We start from the raw sequence: 18,171 nt of genomic DNA, 5'->3' as shown, positions 1-18,171 counted from the left end.
GTGGAGGTAACCATACCCACCATTTTTTCTTATAACACAGCAGACATGCTGAAAGAAGAGCCTGACAGCTTGGGAAACAGTCACACAACAAAATAGCAGAAGCAACTGCTTGGTGGCATGGGCAAGCAGGTGGGAGTTCCAGGCCAGCCAGAATTACATGGTAAGACCATGATCCAGCTGTTTAGCTCTGCCATAGTGTGATTTGCACTAACTAGACCGTGGACAGCTTCTCACCATTACAGAGTTTAAAATAGAGTTTACGGGGCTGGGGGGGGGGGGTGGCTGCTCTTCCAGAGGACCAGAGTTTAATTCCCAGTATCAACAAGATGCTCACAGCCATCTCTAACTCCATCCCAGGATTTCTGATGCCCCACTCTGGCCTCCACAGGTACCAAGCATGTGCATGGCACCAGTCATGCATATAGGCAAAACACCCATACACTTAAATTACTTTTTAAAATTCAAGTTTAACCTAATTTTTGGTGAGAGTTAACTGGGCATTAACTGAGAATCAAGGACAGGCCCTTCACTTGCCATGCAGGTACTCTAGCACCAAGCAATACCCACAGTCCTATTCATACTCTTATTCAGAGACTAGTATTTGGGATAATAACATAAAGTCAATAAACAGGGGCCAGGGTTACAGTTCAATGGATGGGTCCTTGCTAGCATCCATGAGGCCCTGAATGTCATAAAATTTTGATTAAAATCAACAAAGGGAAGCCAGGCATGGAATCCCATGCCCTTAATCCTAGCACTCAGGAGAAAAAGGTAAGAGGATCTCTGTGAGTTTGAGGCCAGCCTGCTCTACAAATTTCCAGACATCTAGGACTGTTACATAGAAAAACTCTGTCATGAAAAAAAAAAAAAAAAAAAAAAAAAAGTCAAAAATCAAAAATCAAAAGCCCAAACAGTAGTGATAGTGATGTGTGCACAAAAACAGCAGTGACCCACCAGGCATTGGTGGCGCTCGCCTTTAATCCCCCAGCACTCAGGAGGCAGAGACAGGCAGATCTCTGTGAGTTCGTGGCCAGCCTGGTCTACAGAGCTAGTTCTAAGACAGCTAGGGCTGTTACAAACAAAACCCTGTCTCAAAACACTCTCCCCCTACCTGCACCCCCCAAAAAGAAGCAGTGACCCATGGACTGGATATTTTAAAAGCATTGTGACCTGCCATCAGCTAAGATCTGTGAAAGTCCATTTATTGACCAGCAGAAGCTCCCCACTGTCTAGGCTAGGATTTCTGAACAAATGCCTTCTGGGTACATGCTGAGGTGATGTAGTCCACCCCAGCCTTTCACAGTAGCTCACCAAAAGAGTGTCTGCCTCAGAGACAGGGGCCTCATCAATCTCCATACCATCAAAAAAAAAAAAAAAAAAGAAAGAAAGAAAGAAAGAAAGAAAAAGAGAAAAGAAAAAGTTTACAAATAAAATAAGAACTAAATTACTGTCATGATCTGAGATCAGGCCAAGCCAGACTGACAACACAGACCCACACTCACAAGCAGAGTGACCTTCTCATCTAAATCAGAGTGATGTGACCTCACAGAAAATGTTACCTGGCATAATGTCCTAGAAGGACCCAAACAACTCCAAAAGCAAACCAAAGAATACAGTGAGCTCACTTCTCCCTCTGCCTACAGTGATCAGCTTGTCAGGGGCCAGGCCAGCAAGAGAAGATTACTCCAGCCTCTGCAAATACAATTGGAGGGAAAGTAGATCCTTCTAAGATCTTCTGAGATGATACAAGCCACCTTTGAAACGATTCAAAGGGATGCCTCTAATTATCACCAAACAAGTAGGCGGACAGAGCCACCTGACCAGTCACAAGAATGTGCTCCATCCAGTCAACACCCCTAAGCCAGCTGCAACGGCCTCTGAAAGCCACTCCATACAACCTGCCTGTAAACAAACAGCATGTGACTTCCCTATTAATACAGAAAAGTTACACTAATGAAACCACTCCCTCAATTCACCTTCGAGCTTCCTCTTGATAGATTACAAAACAAGGCAAAGCCTTGAAAACATGAATTGAAGCCAAGAGAGGAGCCGCCTGCAAATCGGAACACTTGTGTCCCATGTGAGTAAGGCCCTAGGATTTGTTCTCATTATTTAGGGGTGGGGATGAGTAAAAGAGAAAAAACTACTTGATCCTGGAAGCCAGCAGCATTCTCCAGCCACAAAATACAGCTTCAACCCTATGTGTGTGCTATGACAGTCCTATGACCAGAATGAAGCAACAAGTGCATAAACAATTTGTGAAATTTTTAGTACATTTATTGATTTATTTGTTGGGCACTTGTGTGAAGGTCAGAGGATAACTTGTGTGAGTTGGTTCTTTCCTTCCACCATGAACTCAGGTTGTCAGGCTTAGCAGCAAGCACTTTTACCTGATGAGCCATCTTGCTGGCCCATAAACAAATTTTTCAACTCAAAATGTTAAAGTAATACAATTATTGCTTTTGTTATAATGTCATTTAGGCCAAATTTTATTCTGTAGAGCAGTGGTTCTCAGCCTTCCAAATGCCTCAACCCTTTGATAATGTTCTTCATGTTGTGGTAATCCCCCCAACCATAACATTTTTGTTGCTATTTCATAACTGTAATCTTGCTAATTATAAGTTGTAATGTAAATATCTGATATGCAGCTATCTGATTTCCAATCCCCAAATGGGTCAAAACCCACAGGTTGAGAACTACAGCTCTAGAGTATCCCAACTTCCAGTAAATCTGAAGTAGGATATTGCTAATGAATGTTTTCATTAAGATCTTACCCTAGGAACAATAACAAAAACAAAGTTAAAATTAAAATGTCTGGCCCTTTAATCCAAGCACCCTTCCAAACTCCATCTGTAGGTGACATACAGCCACTTGGGGACTGAGGATCAAGTCTTGCTCTGTAGTACTGAGCCACTTCTCATCTTACCTTATGTGTCTATTTTCCAGCCTACATTACAGAGACGATTATCACCACCCTAAAGATCATCATGCATATGAAAAGAAAAGGGGCTAGGGGACTGGAGATGTATTGTTGCCTACCACACAACCTAGATACAATCCTCAGCACCACAAAAAGCTAACATACACACATACACACATACACACATACACACATACATACATACATACATACATACATACATGTTACCTTACAGGGCTGGAGAGACAGCTCAGAGGTTAAGGGGACTTGCTATTTGCTGCTCTTCTAGGATTTTGAATACCAGCACCCACCTGGGCTTACAACCACCTCTAACTCCAGTTCCAGAGGATCCAACACACCCTCTTCAGGCTTCTTAAGATACTCACCCACACAGTCAAGCACCAAAAGTCTAAAACCATAAATGCACTCAACATCTTTGTGTCAGCAACTCCACTATATGGAATTTACCCACCAAAGCAAGTCAATCAACGTGTTACACATTTATGATTGGAGTACTCAAGCAGCTGTGAGTTCAAAGCCAACCTAAAGTACACAGTAATATCCTATTTCAAAGGTAGGAGGGAGAGCCAGGTGGTGGTGGTGCATATCTTTAATCTCAGCACGGATCTCTGTGAGTTCCAAGCCAGCCTGGTCTACAAAGTGAGTTCTAAGATAGCCTCCAAAACTACAGAGAAACCCTGTCTCCAAAAACAGAAAGAAAAAAAAAGTGGGAGGGAGTGTCTCTACACAAATACTCAAAAATAAAATATAGCTTTTGTGATTCTAGAACTCAAAAAAAAGACAGATGGAGCCTCAAAGAGATTGCCAAGACATCAGACATAGATAGCAAGGGCCATCTTAAAGTACCAAAGTCATAGACAGACAGACAGACATATGCATATGTATGTTTAAGTTCATTACATCCATTTTGTTGTTTTTTTGAGACAGCATCCCACTAAGTTGCCTAGACAGGCCCTGAATTTATCATTATCCTGCCTCAACCTGTTATGTAACTGGGATTGCAAGCCTGTAGCATCTGGCCCCATAGTATACAATGTAATGTCAAAATTATGAACATTTAAAGTATTTGTATTAGGAAACAATGCTCACGGACAAATCAGAATAACAGATAATGCAGCTGTTAAAGTCCATAAAAGAACCCCTGAGCAATGCCATTACAAACGAAACGGCAAACCTCACAGCAACAAATCCAACTGCAAGAATAACTCATGAAATAAATAAAAGTCATTTTTATGTTTTTCTAGACAGGGTTTCTCTGTGTAACTGCACTGGCTGTCCTGAAACTCATTTTGTAGATCAGGCTGGCCTCAAACTCTCAGAAATGACCCCCAGAGGGCCAGCACCACCTGGCTTAATTTAAATTTTTTAATGAATTTTATTTTACATGTGTATTTGCTTTCATATATGTATGTCTGTGCATCACATACATGCCTGGTCCTCTCAGAGGCCAAAAGAGTGTCAGGTTCCCTGGAACTGGAGTTACAGACAGCTGTGAGATGCCCTGTGGGTGCTGAGAATTGAACCCCAGTCCTCTGGAAGAGCAGCCAGTGCTCCTAACAGCTGAGCCATCTCTCCAGCCCCTAAAAGTGTTATTATAATTCATCTGGTACAAAATTCAAGGGGTAAAGGAGGTATAGCCCAGTAGCAGAGCATTTGACTGCAAAATTCAAGGGGTACAAAAGGGTAAAAACTTACCCCTTCTGTCACTGTCTTCTACTTCTCCTACCTCCAGGGAATCAGATTTCTATTTCTGAAATATTCATATAGATATTTGAGACAGGGTCTCTCTGTGTAGCCATGGCTAACCTTAACCCAGAGATCCTCCTGCCTTTGTGATTAAAGGCACAGACCAATATGCTAGGCTCTTTTTTAAACTGAATTTACTTTTTTATTTGTGTATGTATGTAGGCTAGCCTGTGCATGTGACATTGTGAAACTGTCAAAAGAGGACAATTTGCAAGAGTTAGTTCTCTGCTTCTATAGGAATTGGGGGGTGAGGAGCTAAACTCAACTTGTGAGGCTTAGCAACAAACAGCTTTACCTACTTATCGAGCCATCCTGTTGGTCCAGTTGAATGCTTTTTGGGGGCTGTGAGGAGGTATTTTGTTTGTTTGGTTTGATTTGGTTTTGGTTTTTTGAGACAGGGTCTCCCTGTGTAGCCCTGGCTGTCCTAGAATTAGCTTTGGTCTTGAACTCACAGAGATCTGCCTTCCTCTGCCTCCCGAGTGCTAGGATTAAAGGCTTGTGCCATCACCACCCCCATTTGGCTCACCCTCCCAGCTCCCCATGTGAATGTTTAACACACACAAAACAATTGATATATTGTACTATAGAATTACCCTTTTGTACACTGTGTAAATTACACTGTGATTAGTTTAATAAAGAAAGTGACTGGCCAATAGTTGGACAGGATAAGATAAGGTGGGAAAACCAGACTAAGGACACTGGGAAGAAGAAGGGAAGAGTCTGGGGAGTCTGGAGATACACAGAGAAAAGAAAGATGAATGTGTTGTGTTGAAAGAAGGTACCTGCCACATGGTAGAGGGCAGTTAAGAAATATGGGTTAATTTAAAATGTAAGAGTTAGCTAGTAATAAGCCTGAGCTACTGGCAGAGCATTTATAATTAATAAGTCTCCATGTGAACTAGCGGGTGGGAAAGAAAAGTCCACCTACTCTCAGCTTACTCTTGTGTAAATTAGAAAGCACAAAAACAACCCCCATTTAATGGTATTACCCTAAATAAAACTGACAACATGCATAACCCATGAGTCCCACAACTCCTGCTCATCTCTACTTGTCCTTTAGAGGACCTGTTTGCCACTTGCCTCTCATTCCCATGACTCTCCACGAGGCCTTAATAATGTATAAACATATCACAGAGTTTATGCTGGACAACAAGGTACCCTTTGTGTATACTCACAGGGATGCCCCAGACTTGCATTCCATCACTGTAGCCGATCATAACCAGCAGAGGGGGCTCATTTCCAGTGCTATGCAGTTCATGAAATTCTAGATTCCGTGATGTATCTGTATTAGGATTCACAAAGAAACAAAGTATGAACCAAGAAAACTACTTATTTACCCCAAATGATGCAAACATTTAGATATAACAATAAAAACAGGGATCCAGAAAGATGGCTCAGTAATTAGGAACACTTGCTGCTCTTCCAAAGTTCAGTTCCCAGCACCCACACCAAGTGGCTGACAACAGTCTATCATTCCACCTCCAGAACAGCCAAGGCCTCTGACTTCCGGGAACATTTGCACATAACCATAAATAGACACATAATGAATAAAAACAAACATTTCTTTGAATGTTTAAAGAAAAGGTCACAGGCCATGTGGTATCACTGGCCTGTAACCCCAGCAAGTAGGAGGCTGAAGCAAAAAAGATCACCAAAGCCAACCTAAGCTACATAGTAACGTCAAAGCCAATGCAGCTACACAGTGACACTTTATCTCCAAAGCAAAAAAAAAAAAGTTTTATTTTGTTTTGTTCTTTGTAGTATTGTGGGCTAGGCAAGTGTGTGAATGCTGAGCTATATCCCCAGCCTGCTTTTCTTTTTTGGCTAGCTTTGGGGGATGGGGTGGGTGGGGAGCACAGATTGGTTCATAGTAGCATTTGTATACAGCCAAAAGATGGAAACAAAACAAATGCTCAGCAAAGGGACAATAATAGTCCTAGTGTAGTAGAAAGAAAGGATAGAATACCAGTATCAAAGAAAAGGAATAGATTGCTACAGTGTGCAGGACTCTGACAGTATAAAACAGTACTGGGAATATGGGGCAGTTAAGTGGCAGTGTGCCTCACTTGCCTAATGCCAGCAGGTTTAATCCCCCAGAACCAACAAAATGCCCTGTGCATTGTCACTGGGAACCTGTTGTAGTACAAGCACTATTGCAAAGGCTTAGTTCCTCAGAAAATTAGGACTGGAGTTACCATAGGGAATCCAGAAATTTCTCTTCTGAGTATAAGCCAGAGAGAATAGAGACACCAATGGTCACAGCTATGGCTGTTTAGTTACTGGACAAGTCTTGGTATGTGCCTCTGTCTCACCTCCAACTCAAGATCCTCCTGCCTCAGCCTCATGGACACTGGGATTATAAGCATACATTATCACTCCCAGGTAAAAGTGGATTTATCTTCAAAACAGAAAAGTTAGTAAACACAAAATAGCCTGACTGAATTGGGGCTCTCTTTCTAAAATAAGGTCAACCCAAAAAAAAAAAAAAAAAAAAAAAAGCACTTAACACACACATCCCAGAGAAGTTAGTCAGTCATACCGTTCAGATCTGCGTTCTCAAACCTGACCCAGACTATCTTCTCCTTTTCTTCTGTTAGGGGAGTCCCGCTGTAAGCCTGCAGAGCAAACAGAAGTGTTTTCATTAAGACACTGTACTGCTCCAATACCACAGTTCAGAGCAAAAGGTGACTCAACCATTCCACCCCCTCCAAATTCCCTGTCCCTCCCTGCAGCGACCAGCACATTTTGGAAAGTCATTTACTCCCTGATAATGTCAGTCAAAGATGATACTTACCATAGAACTTATCACAGAATTGCTGAAACCTAAATACAGTGACCATAATAAACCCTCCATCACCATCTTCACTCAATAAAGGTTACGAGATAACAAAACTCCACATACCTATAGTCTCAAGAACATTACTTTTTCAGTCCCTTATCTGGCTCCCAGACACAAAGTATCAGTTAATAATTGCAAGCCTGCAAGAATCAGGAAGATACATATGCCTTGCTAGAAATGTTGGCAGTACTCATCAGTGTACAAAAGAAGTCATATCTCCATGTTAAACACATTCTCATTTAAAATATTGAAGAGGGCTGGAGATGTAGCTCAGTCTGCAGAGTGCTTGTCTAGCATGCATGAAGCCCTGGGATTGATTTGCATTGCTGAATAAACCAAGGGTTAGAAAATGGTCAAGGTCATTCTGGGCTGCACAGAAACTCAGTCACACATACATAATTTTTAAGATCTTGTAGAGTCATGGTCATCCACATAATTAAATTCAAAGCTACAAATAAGACTGAGAGGAAAGGTGAATGGAGGCCAGGAGTTCAATGCCAACCCAGGCAATTTGAAACTTTATTTCAAAAAGCAGGTAGGGGATGGCTATGTTTATAACTAAATAAAACCCTTGCCATAGATGAACAAGACCCAGTACAAGAAAGAAAAATTGTGTGTGTATGTGCATGTAGATGTGCTTGTATGGACACACATTTGTGGAGGAAACTTTGTCTTCCTCAGGTACCACCTTGTTTTTTTATGTTTTTTGTTTTATTTCAGAGCCAGAGTCTGGACCAGCAAGCCCATGAGATACTCAGGTCTCCACATCCCCCGTGCTGGGATTAGAAGTGCCTGCCATCATGCCTGTTCATCATGGATCTTGGGCTCAAACTCAAATCCTTAAGCTTGCACAAGTACTTTACCAAATGAGTTATCTCCTCAGTCCTTGGTTTTTAATTTTAAAATAATATATACTTACCTTGTATACCCCTAATTTCAATTGGTTAGCTTAATTAGGTTTGGAGACAAGAGCTCCCAATGTAGCCAAGGCTACAAACTTGAGAGCCTCCTGCCTCCATCTCCCAGGGATGGGATTCCAGGCACAAGCCACCCAGCTGTGGTATCAACCTAACACACCAGGGAAGAGGGAACTTCAATTGAGCAAATGCCCCATTAGAGCCCTGTGAGCATGACTGTGATGCATTTTCTTGATTGCTAATTGATGTAAGAGGGTGTGGCCTACTGTGAGCAGGTGGGCCCGGCCTGTGTAAGAAAGGTACCTGAATGTAAGCCTAGAAACAAACCAGTAAGAAGCCTTCCTGCATGGCTTCTGCTTCTGCGGTCAGTTTCCTGCCTTGGCTTCCCTCAGTGATAGACGTCTACCTGTAAGTCAAATAAACTTTTCTTCTTCCCCAAGGTGCTTTTTTTTGGGGGGAAAGGGGGGTTTGGTTTTGAGACAGGGTTTCCCTGTGTAGCCCTAGGTGTCCTGAAACTAGCTTTGTAGGCCAGGCTGGTCTCGAACTCACAGAGATCCACCACTGTGCCTCCCAAATGCTGGAATCAAAGGCGTGCGCCCATTATCCGGCTCCCAAGTTGTTTTGGTAAGTGTTTTACCACAGCAACAACAACAACAACAAAAAAAAAAAAAGCAGCTCTCCCCTGAAAGGGAAGGGTCTAGCTCAGGAAAGAATGAGCACTGTGTGCAAGGCCAAGTTTAATCCCTAGCACCAAACATTAAAACAACCTAGAGCTAAGGTGTAGTGGATCAGTCTGTAATTCAAGGACTCTTGAGGCAAATAAAGGATCACTTTGGGAAGCACAGGGAAAGCCAGGTTCAGTGGTGTAGGCCTGTAAACCCAGCTACTTACTAGGCTGAAGCAAGCAGATTCCAACTTTAAGGCCTCCCCTGGCTACAGAGTGAGTTCGCTGCCAGCATGGACAACTATCTTCAAATAAAGTAAAAAGAGGGCCAGGGACATGGGTCAGCAGATAAATGAACCAGCCGAAGAAGTTTGACAGCCTAAGTTTAATCTCAAGAACCTATGCACAAAGCCCTTGCTCACTGACTGACATTTTACTGCCTACAATTTTTATACTGAAAATATGAAAATTTTTTAGACACACAGCAAGAGGTTTAGCACTTATCCATGTTGCATTTAAAATGAGTTTTCCTAACTGAAATTAGCAGAGAAAAGGGTACAGCTCAGGGTTCCTAGAAAGCACTGTTATCAGTTCAACACAACTGTGAGTGATACAAGAGCTACTGTCTAGGGCAACAGCATTCTCCCTCTATACTGGCGCATTTGCAGACCCACAGAATATTTTCTAGATTCTGTGAATTTGATTCCCAGAATTGGAGAGCATTTGGGATACAATAACAAAACAATGTAACTCTGAGGACTGCAGAGATGGCTCAGTGGTTAAGAGTGCTGACTGCTCTTCCAGAGGAGCTGGGTTCAAGGTCCAGCACCCACCTAACAGCTCACACAGTCAACTCCACTCCCAGGGGATCCCTCTGAGGGCCTGGTTTGCATACAGGCAAATCACTCACACACATAAAATAAGTAAGTTTTTGAGATAGACAAGGTCTCTCTATTTAGTTCTGGTTGTGCTGAAACTCATTATGTAAAACCAAAATAGCCTTGAACTCAAGAGATCCTCCTTCCTCTGCCACTCAAGTGCTGGGACTGAAGGCATGTGCCACCACACTTGGCTTAGATATTTTTTAATGCCACTTTCCCATTGCTGGCTATAGTGCCACTACAGATCAAGATGGCGGAGGGGAGGATTGCCCAATGTATCAAGCAAACAGAAATTTTTATTATCTGACACTGGAGACATGGTCTATCAGTTAAGAACACTTCCAGAAGACCCAAGTTTGGATCCAAGCATCCACATAGATCAGCTTACAATTTCCAGGGTATCCTTTGGCCTCTGCAGGGTCCTATACCACCCCACACATACACATAAACAAATAATAAATCTTCAAAATGAATGTGTAGCTCACACCTTCAATCCCAGCATTCAGGAGGCAAAGACAGGTGGCCAGTTTGAGGCCAACTTACTTTACATAATGATACCTTGTCTCAAAAGAAAGAAAAGAGAGTGTAAGTTTCAGCCTTAAAAAAGAAAAAGGAATTAAAATGTCCTAAGGGCAGGGAGATTGTTTAACAGGATTCTTGGGGACCTACAGGTGGAAGGAGAAAAGACCTCCCTGCATACCCAAACATGCACACAGTAAATAGAAGTAAAAAATGTGCTGTTCAGTGTTCAGACCCTGTAATTAAGCCTTTGGGAAGCACACGGACTGGCGGGGGCGACGAACTAATAAAAGTCTGATGCCAGCCTGGAATACGAAGACTCTATGTCAGAAACAGAAGAAGAAAAGGACAAGGAGGAGAAATGAAGCAGAAGTGGGACAGGGAGGAGAAAGGGAGAAAGAGCTGTGAGAGAGGAGAGGGAGAAAGAAACTAATACTTTTTGGCTCATCCAGTTGCTGCAGTCACTTAAATTAAAAGCCATAAATCTATCTCTGGCATTGGATCTTCAGTCCCCTGAGGCTCCCTCCAAGAGAAAGGACTGAGTATTTCACTTTATGCTATCTATGCTCTATATACACAGCTTCCTTTAAGCCTTAAGACAAAACCCACAGTAAGTACGGAGATGTTTTACAAATAATGATACTGATGTTCAGAGAATGAGGCAATAACTTACCTAGAGCTAGTAGTGACATGTCCCACTGAAGGGTAAAGCCAGATCTACCATCAAGGCTTTCCCAAAACAAGGTTTCTCCGTGTAACAGCTCTCGCTGTCCTAGAACTCACACTGTAGGCTAGGCTGTCCTCAAACTCACAGAGATCCTCCTGGTTCTGCCTACCAAGTGCTGGGATTAAAGGCATATGTCACCACTGCCCATATAAGGCTGTACCTAACGCAACCCTACTGTCCCTGTTTCTGACCCAAATTCACTAAGGCTGCATTACATTCTCCTTTATTCCTCAGTTCAAATGACATCTGACTCATGAAAACTCTGTTTGATGGCTTGTTTCTCACAATGTAGCCCAGGCTAGCCCAGAACCCTCAATCATCATGACTCAGCCTCCCCAAGTATAAGAACTAAAGGCTGAGTGAATCACACCCAGCTCCAGCCCCAGATAAACTGATTTCTCTCCCTTTTATGTAACAATGGAACAGCAGGGTACTTTATACTTTTACTGTAGTGTTTATATTTGGCCACATATTTTAGCTGGGTCTTAATTATACGGAGACCTGTGTTGACAAATCAAGTTTTACTGAAGCAACAGCCATACCCACTCCTTTACAGAGTGTGCTGTGTGGCTGGAAAGAAGACCTGAGCTCTGTGGAAGAGGTCTGCAAAGCTGCACAGCAGACCCCGAGGCTCCCATCAGCTCAGCTCAGGACCTGACACATGCACAGAACCCAGGTAAATGCTATCCGTTAAAGTGTCACCATCAACTCAGAAAACAAACAACATAGGAATTTCTGGGTGGATATTCTAATTCCTAGATCAATGCCTCAAAGTTTATTTCCATAGTACCTGCTCTGTACCATTTCCATAGCTGGTTCCTGACATATTATGTTCAGAAAAAATAGAATTTTCCCCCCATTGGTCTTCGCTTCCAATTTTCCCTGCTCCTGTCCCACTCTAACCCTTTATGTGAGGGAAGAACTCTCGAAGTTTCTGACCACAGCCCTTCTCCTCCAGCCAAAAAATAATAAAACTACCTCCTTAACTGTTACAGAGGGTTCCTGGCTATACCAAAAATGCCTATATAACATTTAACGAATATGCTCTGGGGAAGCAGCAAACAAAATACAAAAGTAAAATTTTTTTAAAAAATCACCTTTCCACTGCATTGCAGCCTCATGCCAAAGCTCAGGGCTTAAAGTTAGAGCAAGTTGGAGTTCAGGGGCCCACTGTTCACTCAGCCTGGCCAACATAGACATTAGCTCCTCCCCTGCTGCCATCCTGACCAGCTGCCCTGTTCCCTTCGTCTCCACTAGCGATGCTTCCGAAGTCTCTCCCTTCTCTCTGCAACCCCTCACAAATCAATTATTTGGTGTGCTACACGGCTACAGTGCTGATTGTTGCTATAAATAATCTTTGCTTGTTTCAAGCGTTTTGACTTATTAATCAAGTGCCTCAAGAAAGGGGAGCATTTTTCCTCATGTGCACCACAGACCTCAATGCTGTCGCCTGTTTTCATTCAATCTGACTGTATATAATAAAGCAGTATCAACATTCCTTACTTGAAGAATACATTTTGCCAAACACAACTAAGAATTTAGACCTTGAATCTTTCTGGGGTTCTGCTCATATAACTGGCATATGGGTCCATGAAAACTCCTCTCCAAACAGCTCAAGTGATGACACCACACGGATAAAATAAGTAAGCTTGCCCTTCAGTGATCCCACCAGAACAACGCTTGCCCATCCATGCCCCCACAAGCAAACCCCAGAGAGCCTTGCTACAGACACAGGAGCTGGAATCTAACATAAGAGCCTTGCTATAGACACAGAAGGTGGATTCTAACACTCTCTGAGAGATAGGCTTGGAAATTACTACTATGTTTAATAAGAAGCCAAATAATATTTGAATTAAATAAATGTGAACAGTAATGCACTAGCTGTTTTCTGGAAAGCTGCTTGCTCTCTTAAAAAAGAGCATCATGCCAGGCAATGATGGTGCAAGCCTTTAATCCCAGCACTCGGGAGGCAGAAGCAGGTGGATCTCTGTGAGTTTAAGGCCAGCCTGATCTACAAAATGAGTTCCAGTACAGGCTCCAAAGCTACACATCGAAACCCTGTCTTGAAAAACCAAAACAAAGAGCATCACATTTAAAGAAACAGAAACAGTAAGGGCCTTCATCTCTGACAAATCAGGGCAAAAGGGCATACTTGCTATACAAAAAGCAAAACACCACTTCTCAAAAGCAAAGAGATGACAATTTGGGCTAAATATAAGCATATACATAAAATTACTACCTAGTTAATATGTAGTATATAGTGCCTTTCCCATTTCACCCAGGCTTCTCTGCAGGAGTAACATATGGGTATAAAAGTATGTGGGGCTAGGGATAAAACCCAGGGCTTCGTGTATGCTTGGAAAATGGTCTATCACTAAGCTACATACATCTCAAGCCCTAGACCTTAGATAAAAAAAAAAAAAAAAAAAAAAAAAAATTCTGGGAAGATCCCAACTAGAGAGTACCCCTGGATTCCACTAAGGAAAGCAGGTCCTAAGGGAATGAAGAGCCCCTGTCATCACAAAAGTGACCCACATCTCACAGCCACAAGCACAGCTCTGCCCTACCGACCCCCAGCATGCCAAAACGAGACTTTCTGAAACTACCCAGTCAAGTTCAGGAAACAAAATCCCAATGCTTCCTGACCCAAAGGCAAAGCGACCATTTCTGTACTCACACATGCTTACCTGCGGCACAACATCCTGCAGAAAAGTCACGACACTCTCCATGTAGGACTGCTCCCTGGAAAAGGACAGATGGAAAAAGCTTTCAGACAGCTTAAGACAGAACAGAGAAAAGCACGACCCACAAGGCCTAACAAATTCGCTATCCCAGTAAGACAAGAGGTAAGAAAAACAGGCCAACTCTGGTGAGACTACTTTCCCATTTTCTGGTTTCATGAGTCTGCATTGTCATTCTATCTGCTGCAGATTCTATGTTAGAAAACGCATCTCCCCTAAAGCCCCGCTCTCCTAATTAAATAAAGGAAACTTTGCAGGACTGATGGCAGCAGTCCTAAGGTAGGACTGGACTATAACGCCCTAGCTTAAGAAAGAGAATTGTTGCTGGTGACTCAGAATTTCCTGATAGTCTCTTTACCAACCTTGTCCCTTAACTCTGTGTAACAAAGTAAATGCATTTTCCTACTTATGCAGGCATTAGAACAAATGCTCAGTGCTGAGGAGATGGCTTAGTAGGCTGTGCTTGGACCTGTTCAATCCTCAGACCCATATTTAAAAAAAAAAAAGGCGGGCAGGTGGTGCATGTATATAATCCCAGACTAGGGAGGAAGACACAGAAGGATCTCTGTGGAGTTCACTTATCAGCCACCCTAGCCTACTTGGCTAGTTCCAAGATAGCGTAACCCTGTCACAAAAAGAGTAGGGCAGTACAAAAGAAGTCTGAGTGTGATGACACACACTGTAACCCTAGCACTTGGAAAGCTGAAACAAGAAGATCATGGGTTCCAGGCTAGCCTGGCCTATGTAACTGGACCTTGTATCAAAAACTAATACAAGGCAAATTTAGATGACCCCTCCTGGAAGGCATCACCCTACATGTGGAGTGGGGGGGGGGGGGTTGGGATCGATATGTAAAGAAAGAAAAAAATTTGGATTATCTTCAAAAAAAAAAAAAAAAAACCTAAAACAAGATAGCAGAGGTGGCGCAATCCTTTAATCCCAGCAGTTGGGAGGCAGAGGCAGGTGGATCTCTACGAGTTCAAGGCCAGCCTGGACTACAGAGTTACAGAACAGCCAGAGCTACACAGAGAAACCTGTCACAAAAAGAAAAAAAAAACTAAAAGAAGCAAGCATAGCATAAGTTATAATAGTTCGGAAAGGGGACTGGGGAAATAGCTCAATGATAGAGCACTTCCCTAGCATGTATGAAACCTCAGATTCAATTTCTAGCACCACAAGATAGAAAAGTAATACAGTTAACGATGTCAAACAATGACATTTTGTTTTTGTTTATGTAGCCCTGGGGATGTAGACAACAGCCTACCACTGAATGATAGCCCCAGCCCTGAAGATAGTTGAAACAGCCGGCATACAGATGTCAGTAAGTGGAGAAAAACGATTTCTTCAAAATACTAACAATTTCTGAAAGATGTGAACAATTGTCACTAGAGAAAATGTAACTAATGATTGTAATGGGTTATACCTATAACCCCGGTGCTAAAGGATAGCTGTGAGTGTGAGGCCAGTCTCATCTACATAGTGAGATCCTGTTTCAAAGAACCAAAGTGTGGGGGAAAAAATGCTGGGCATGTATGTAGCTTAAGTGGCAGAATGCTTGACTGGCATGTACCAAGTCCTAGATTCCATCCCCAGCACTGCATGAACGAGCATGGACATAAGAAGCGACCTCAAAAGAAAAGATTAAGAGTTTTCCTAAATCCTTCAAAAACAAACAAAATGCCTTAGAGACCTACAACAGTAGAGCAAGAAAAAAACACAATCACTGACCCAGCTTTGCCAGACTTGTTTTTCATCACTGCTATACTCTTCCTGGGCCACAGGCAGCTTCGATCCCTGACTCTGCCCTGACTCAAGACCTTACAAGGTCCTTCGCTCAGCTCACTTTCTTCTACTGTTTCTTCCTCCCCACATTTCCAGCTTCAGTGCTGCTTCCTCTGGACACCCTTACCCATACACTCCCTTCCATCCTCTGGCAAGGCTCAGCCGGCATCCTCATCTGTTTCCCCATCTCTCATCTTCACCTTCTACATCCAGAACCTGCTCCCAGTACAAGTGGAAACGTGGTGCTCTAGCACTGTTTGTCAAAGAAGGCAGAATGCTGTGCCTGAGGTTATTTTTCCTAACCCTAAAATCACGTGTGTAACAAAAATCATTACTGTGGTTTGAGCACCATGTGGTGGGGGAGCAGTGAACAGTAGATGAGAACACAGCCCCCGAAGACCCACACTAACTGAGCTCCCTGCAGGCTCCCCATCCTGGCTGTTCAGAATGACAAGCTTTCTCCTCTACTTTGTTTTCCTCACCTATAAAGGAAGATTAAAATAGTAACCTAACTCACAGCTAATAACATGTTTAACTTAATGCCACAGCAAATATCACAAAGAAATTCAGCTCTAGAGAATACAGGCGGAGGAAAGGCAGTATTATGATATCACTGCCTACATATACCTTTTTTAGTCTGAGAGAACTGTCTTTTATAAACCACCTAAAGGAAACAATCTAAACTATTATTCCCTCCAAGCATTTTTTTTTTTTTTGAGGCATTATCTTCCTATGTACCACAGCCTAGCCTGGAACACTATCTAGACCAACCTGCCCTTGAACTCACTATCCTCCTGCGTCAGTCTCCCAAGTCTGGGGATTACAGGTCTAAGCCACTGTCCCACACTAAGAATTTTAAAACACCTGAGATATGACCTGCATTTGTAATTCCAGCACTATGAATGCAGAGGAAAGATGACTATTGTGAATGAAGACAGTGTGAACGACATAGTGAAACAATTAAAAAAATAAAAGCCAGAGGAGCACAATGGCACTTGCCCTTAATTCCAGCATTTGGGAGGCAGAAACTGGCAGACCTCTGCCAGCCTGGTCTGCACAGTGGGATCCAGGACTATCAGAGCTACATAGTGAGACCCTGTTTTGAAAACCACAAAACAAACAAAAAAAAACAAGATGTCACTGTACTTGCCTGTGATCCTGGCACTTGGATGGCTAAGGGTGTATTGCTACTAGTTCAAGAACAACCTGAACTAGTGCCAAGTCAGCCAGGACTACATAAAAGAATCCTTTCTTTAGCCAGGTGATGGTGCACACCTTTAATCCCAGCATTTGGGAGGCAGAGGCAGGTGGGTCTCGGTTAGTTCAAGGCCAGCCTAGTCTACATAGTTCCTGAGCAGCCAGGGCGACACAGAGAAAACATGTCTCGAAAAACCAAATAATATTAATGTTTTCTTCAGTTGCAGGACTCTTTTCTAAAAGGTGCTTACGTGACAGCCTGAGGGCGAACCACAACTCCACCAGTACAGCGACTGGGTCTTCTAGGAGAGTCTGTAGCCATTGTGTCATTCATAAGACCTGTTTCCAGAATAGAAGGTAAAATATACCATTAGTGTTAGAAGGGAGAGTTCTGTGATTATTCACTAAAGATCCCTTTTGCAAACTGTGACAATTTTCCTAGAAACTCACTACTAAGCTGTAGCTGGCCTAAAACTACCAGAGACGTGCATGCCATAGAACTGGGATTAAAGGTGTGTGTCACCACACCCAGAATAATTCTTTTCTTTTTCTAAGATAGGGTCTCATTCTGTAATGGAGACTAACCTTGAACTGCCTAACATCTGAAACTCAAAGAACAGTTCACTCGTTTGCTGGAACTTTGGTCTACTGTTAACATAAAAGTAGAAAGGAAATAAAAACTAAATGGAAACTCTAACACAGGACCACTTATAAAAACAAATACAGAACCCAGTGTGGCAGAACACATCAGTAACCAGCACCCAGCAGTCTGAGGCAAGGAAATTGTCATGCGGTGGAAGGGAACACAAGCCTGAGGTACTTAGTATGACTTTGTCTTAAAGACAAAAAATTAGCCGGAGGTGGCAAGGGGTGGGGGCTGATCCATGCCTACCATCCCAGCACCTGAAAGGTGGAGGCAGGAAAATCAGGAGGCCAAAGTCAACCTTAGCTACACTGCCACTGATATAAAGGATAGAAGGCCCATGTGAGACAAAGACCAAAAGGAAATGACATATCACTCTGCCTTCAAATAAACCTGCTGAGGACCAATATGTAAAACTGTGTGACCACATTTAAATAATATTTTTAACCTCCAACTATGGTGACAGAGTCGCCAGCGTGTAAACAAATACGTATAAACCCCTATGATGTAAGCAGCCCCTTGGCTTTTCCCACAGTTTAAGTATGTCCTGGTCACTATCTAACGAGCTTCCCCA

General features: G+C 42.8%; 1 protein-coding gene across 8 annotated transcripts in view; it reads right to left on the bottom strand.

The window, feature by feature from the left end:
- Bcas3 (BCAS3 microtubule associated cell migration factor) overlaps positions 1-18,171 on the bottom strand; it is a 465,957-nt gene that overhangs the window by 447,037 nt on the left and 749 nt on the right. For all 8 annotated transcript variants that reach the window (XM_051185484.1, XM_051185424.1, XM_051185742.1 and 5 more), the window contains exons 2-5: positions 17,206-17,293; positions 13,922-13,976; positions 7,227-7,302; positions 5,863-5,969 (exon numbers count right to left, since the gene is read on the bottom strand). In XM_051185484.1, coding sequence (XP_051041441.1) covers positions 5,863-5,969; positions 7,227-7,302; positions 13,922-13,976; positions 17,206-17,288 — 321 coding nt within the window. In that variant the 5' untranslated portion in view covers positions 17,289-17,293. The remainder of the gene's footprint in view (positions 1-5,862; positions 5,970-7,226; positions 7,303-13,921; positions 13,977-17,205; positions 17,294-18,171) is intronic.

Source organism: Phodopus roborovskii, unplaced genomic scaffold (assembly GCF_943737965.1).
Source record: "Phodopus roborovskii unplaced genomic scaffold, PHOROB, whole genome shotgun sequence".
Taxonomy (NCBI): Eukaryota; Metazoa; Chordata; class Mammalia; order Rodentia; family Cricetidae; genus Phodopus; species Phodopus roborovskii.
Note: the sequence above shows the minus strand (reverse complement) of the source record. Positions and strands in the feature narration are given on the sequence as shown.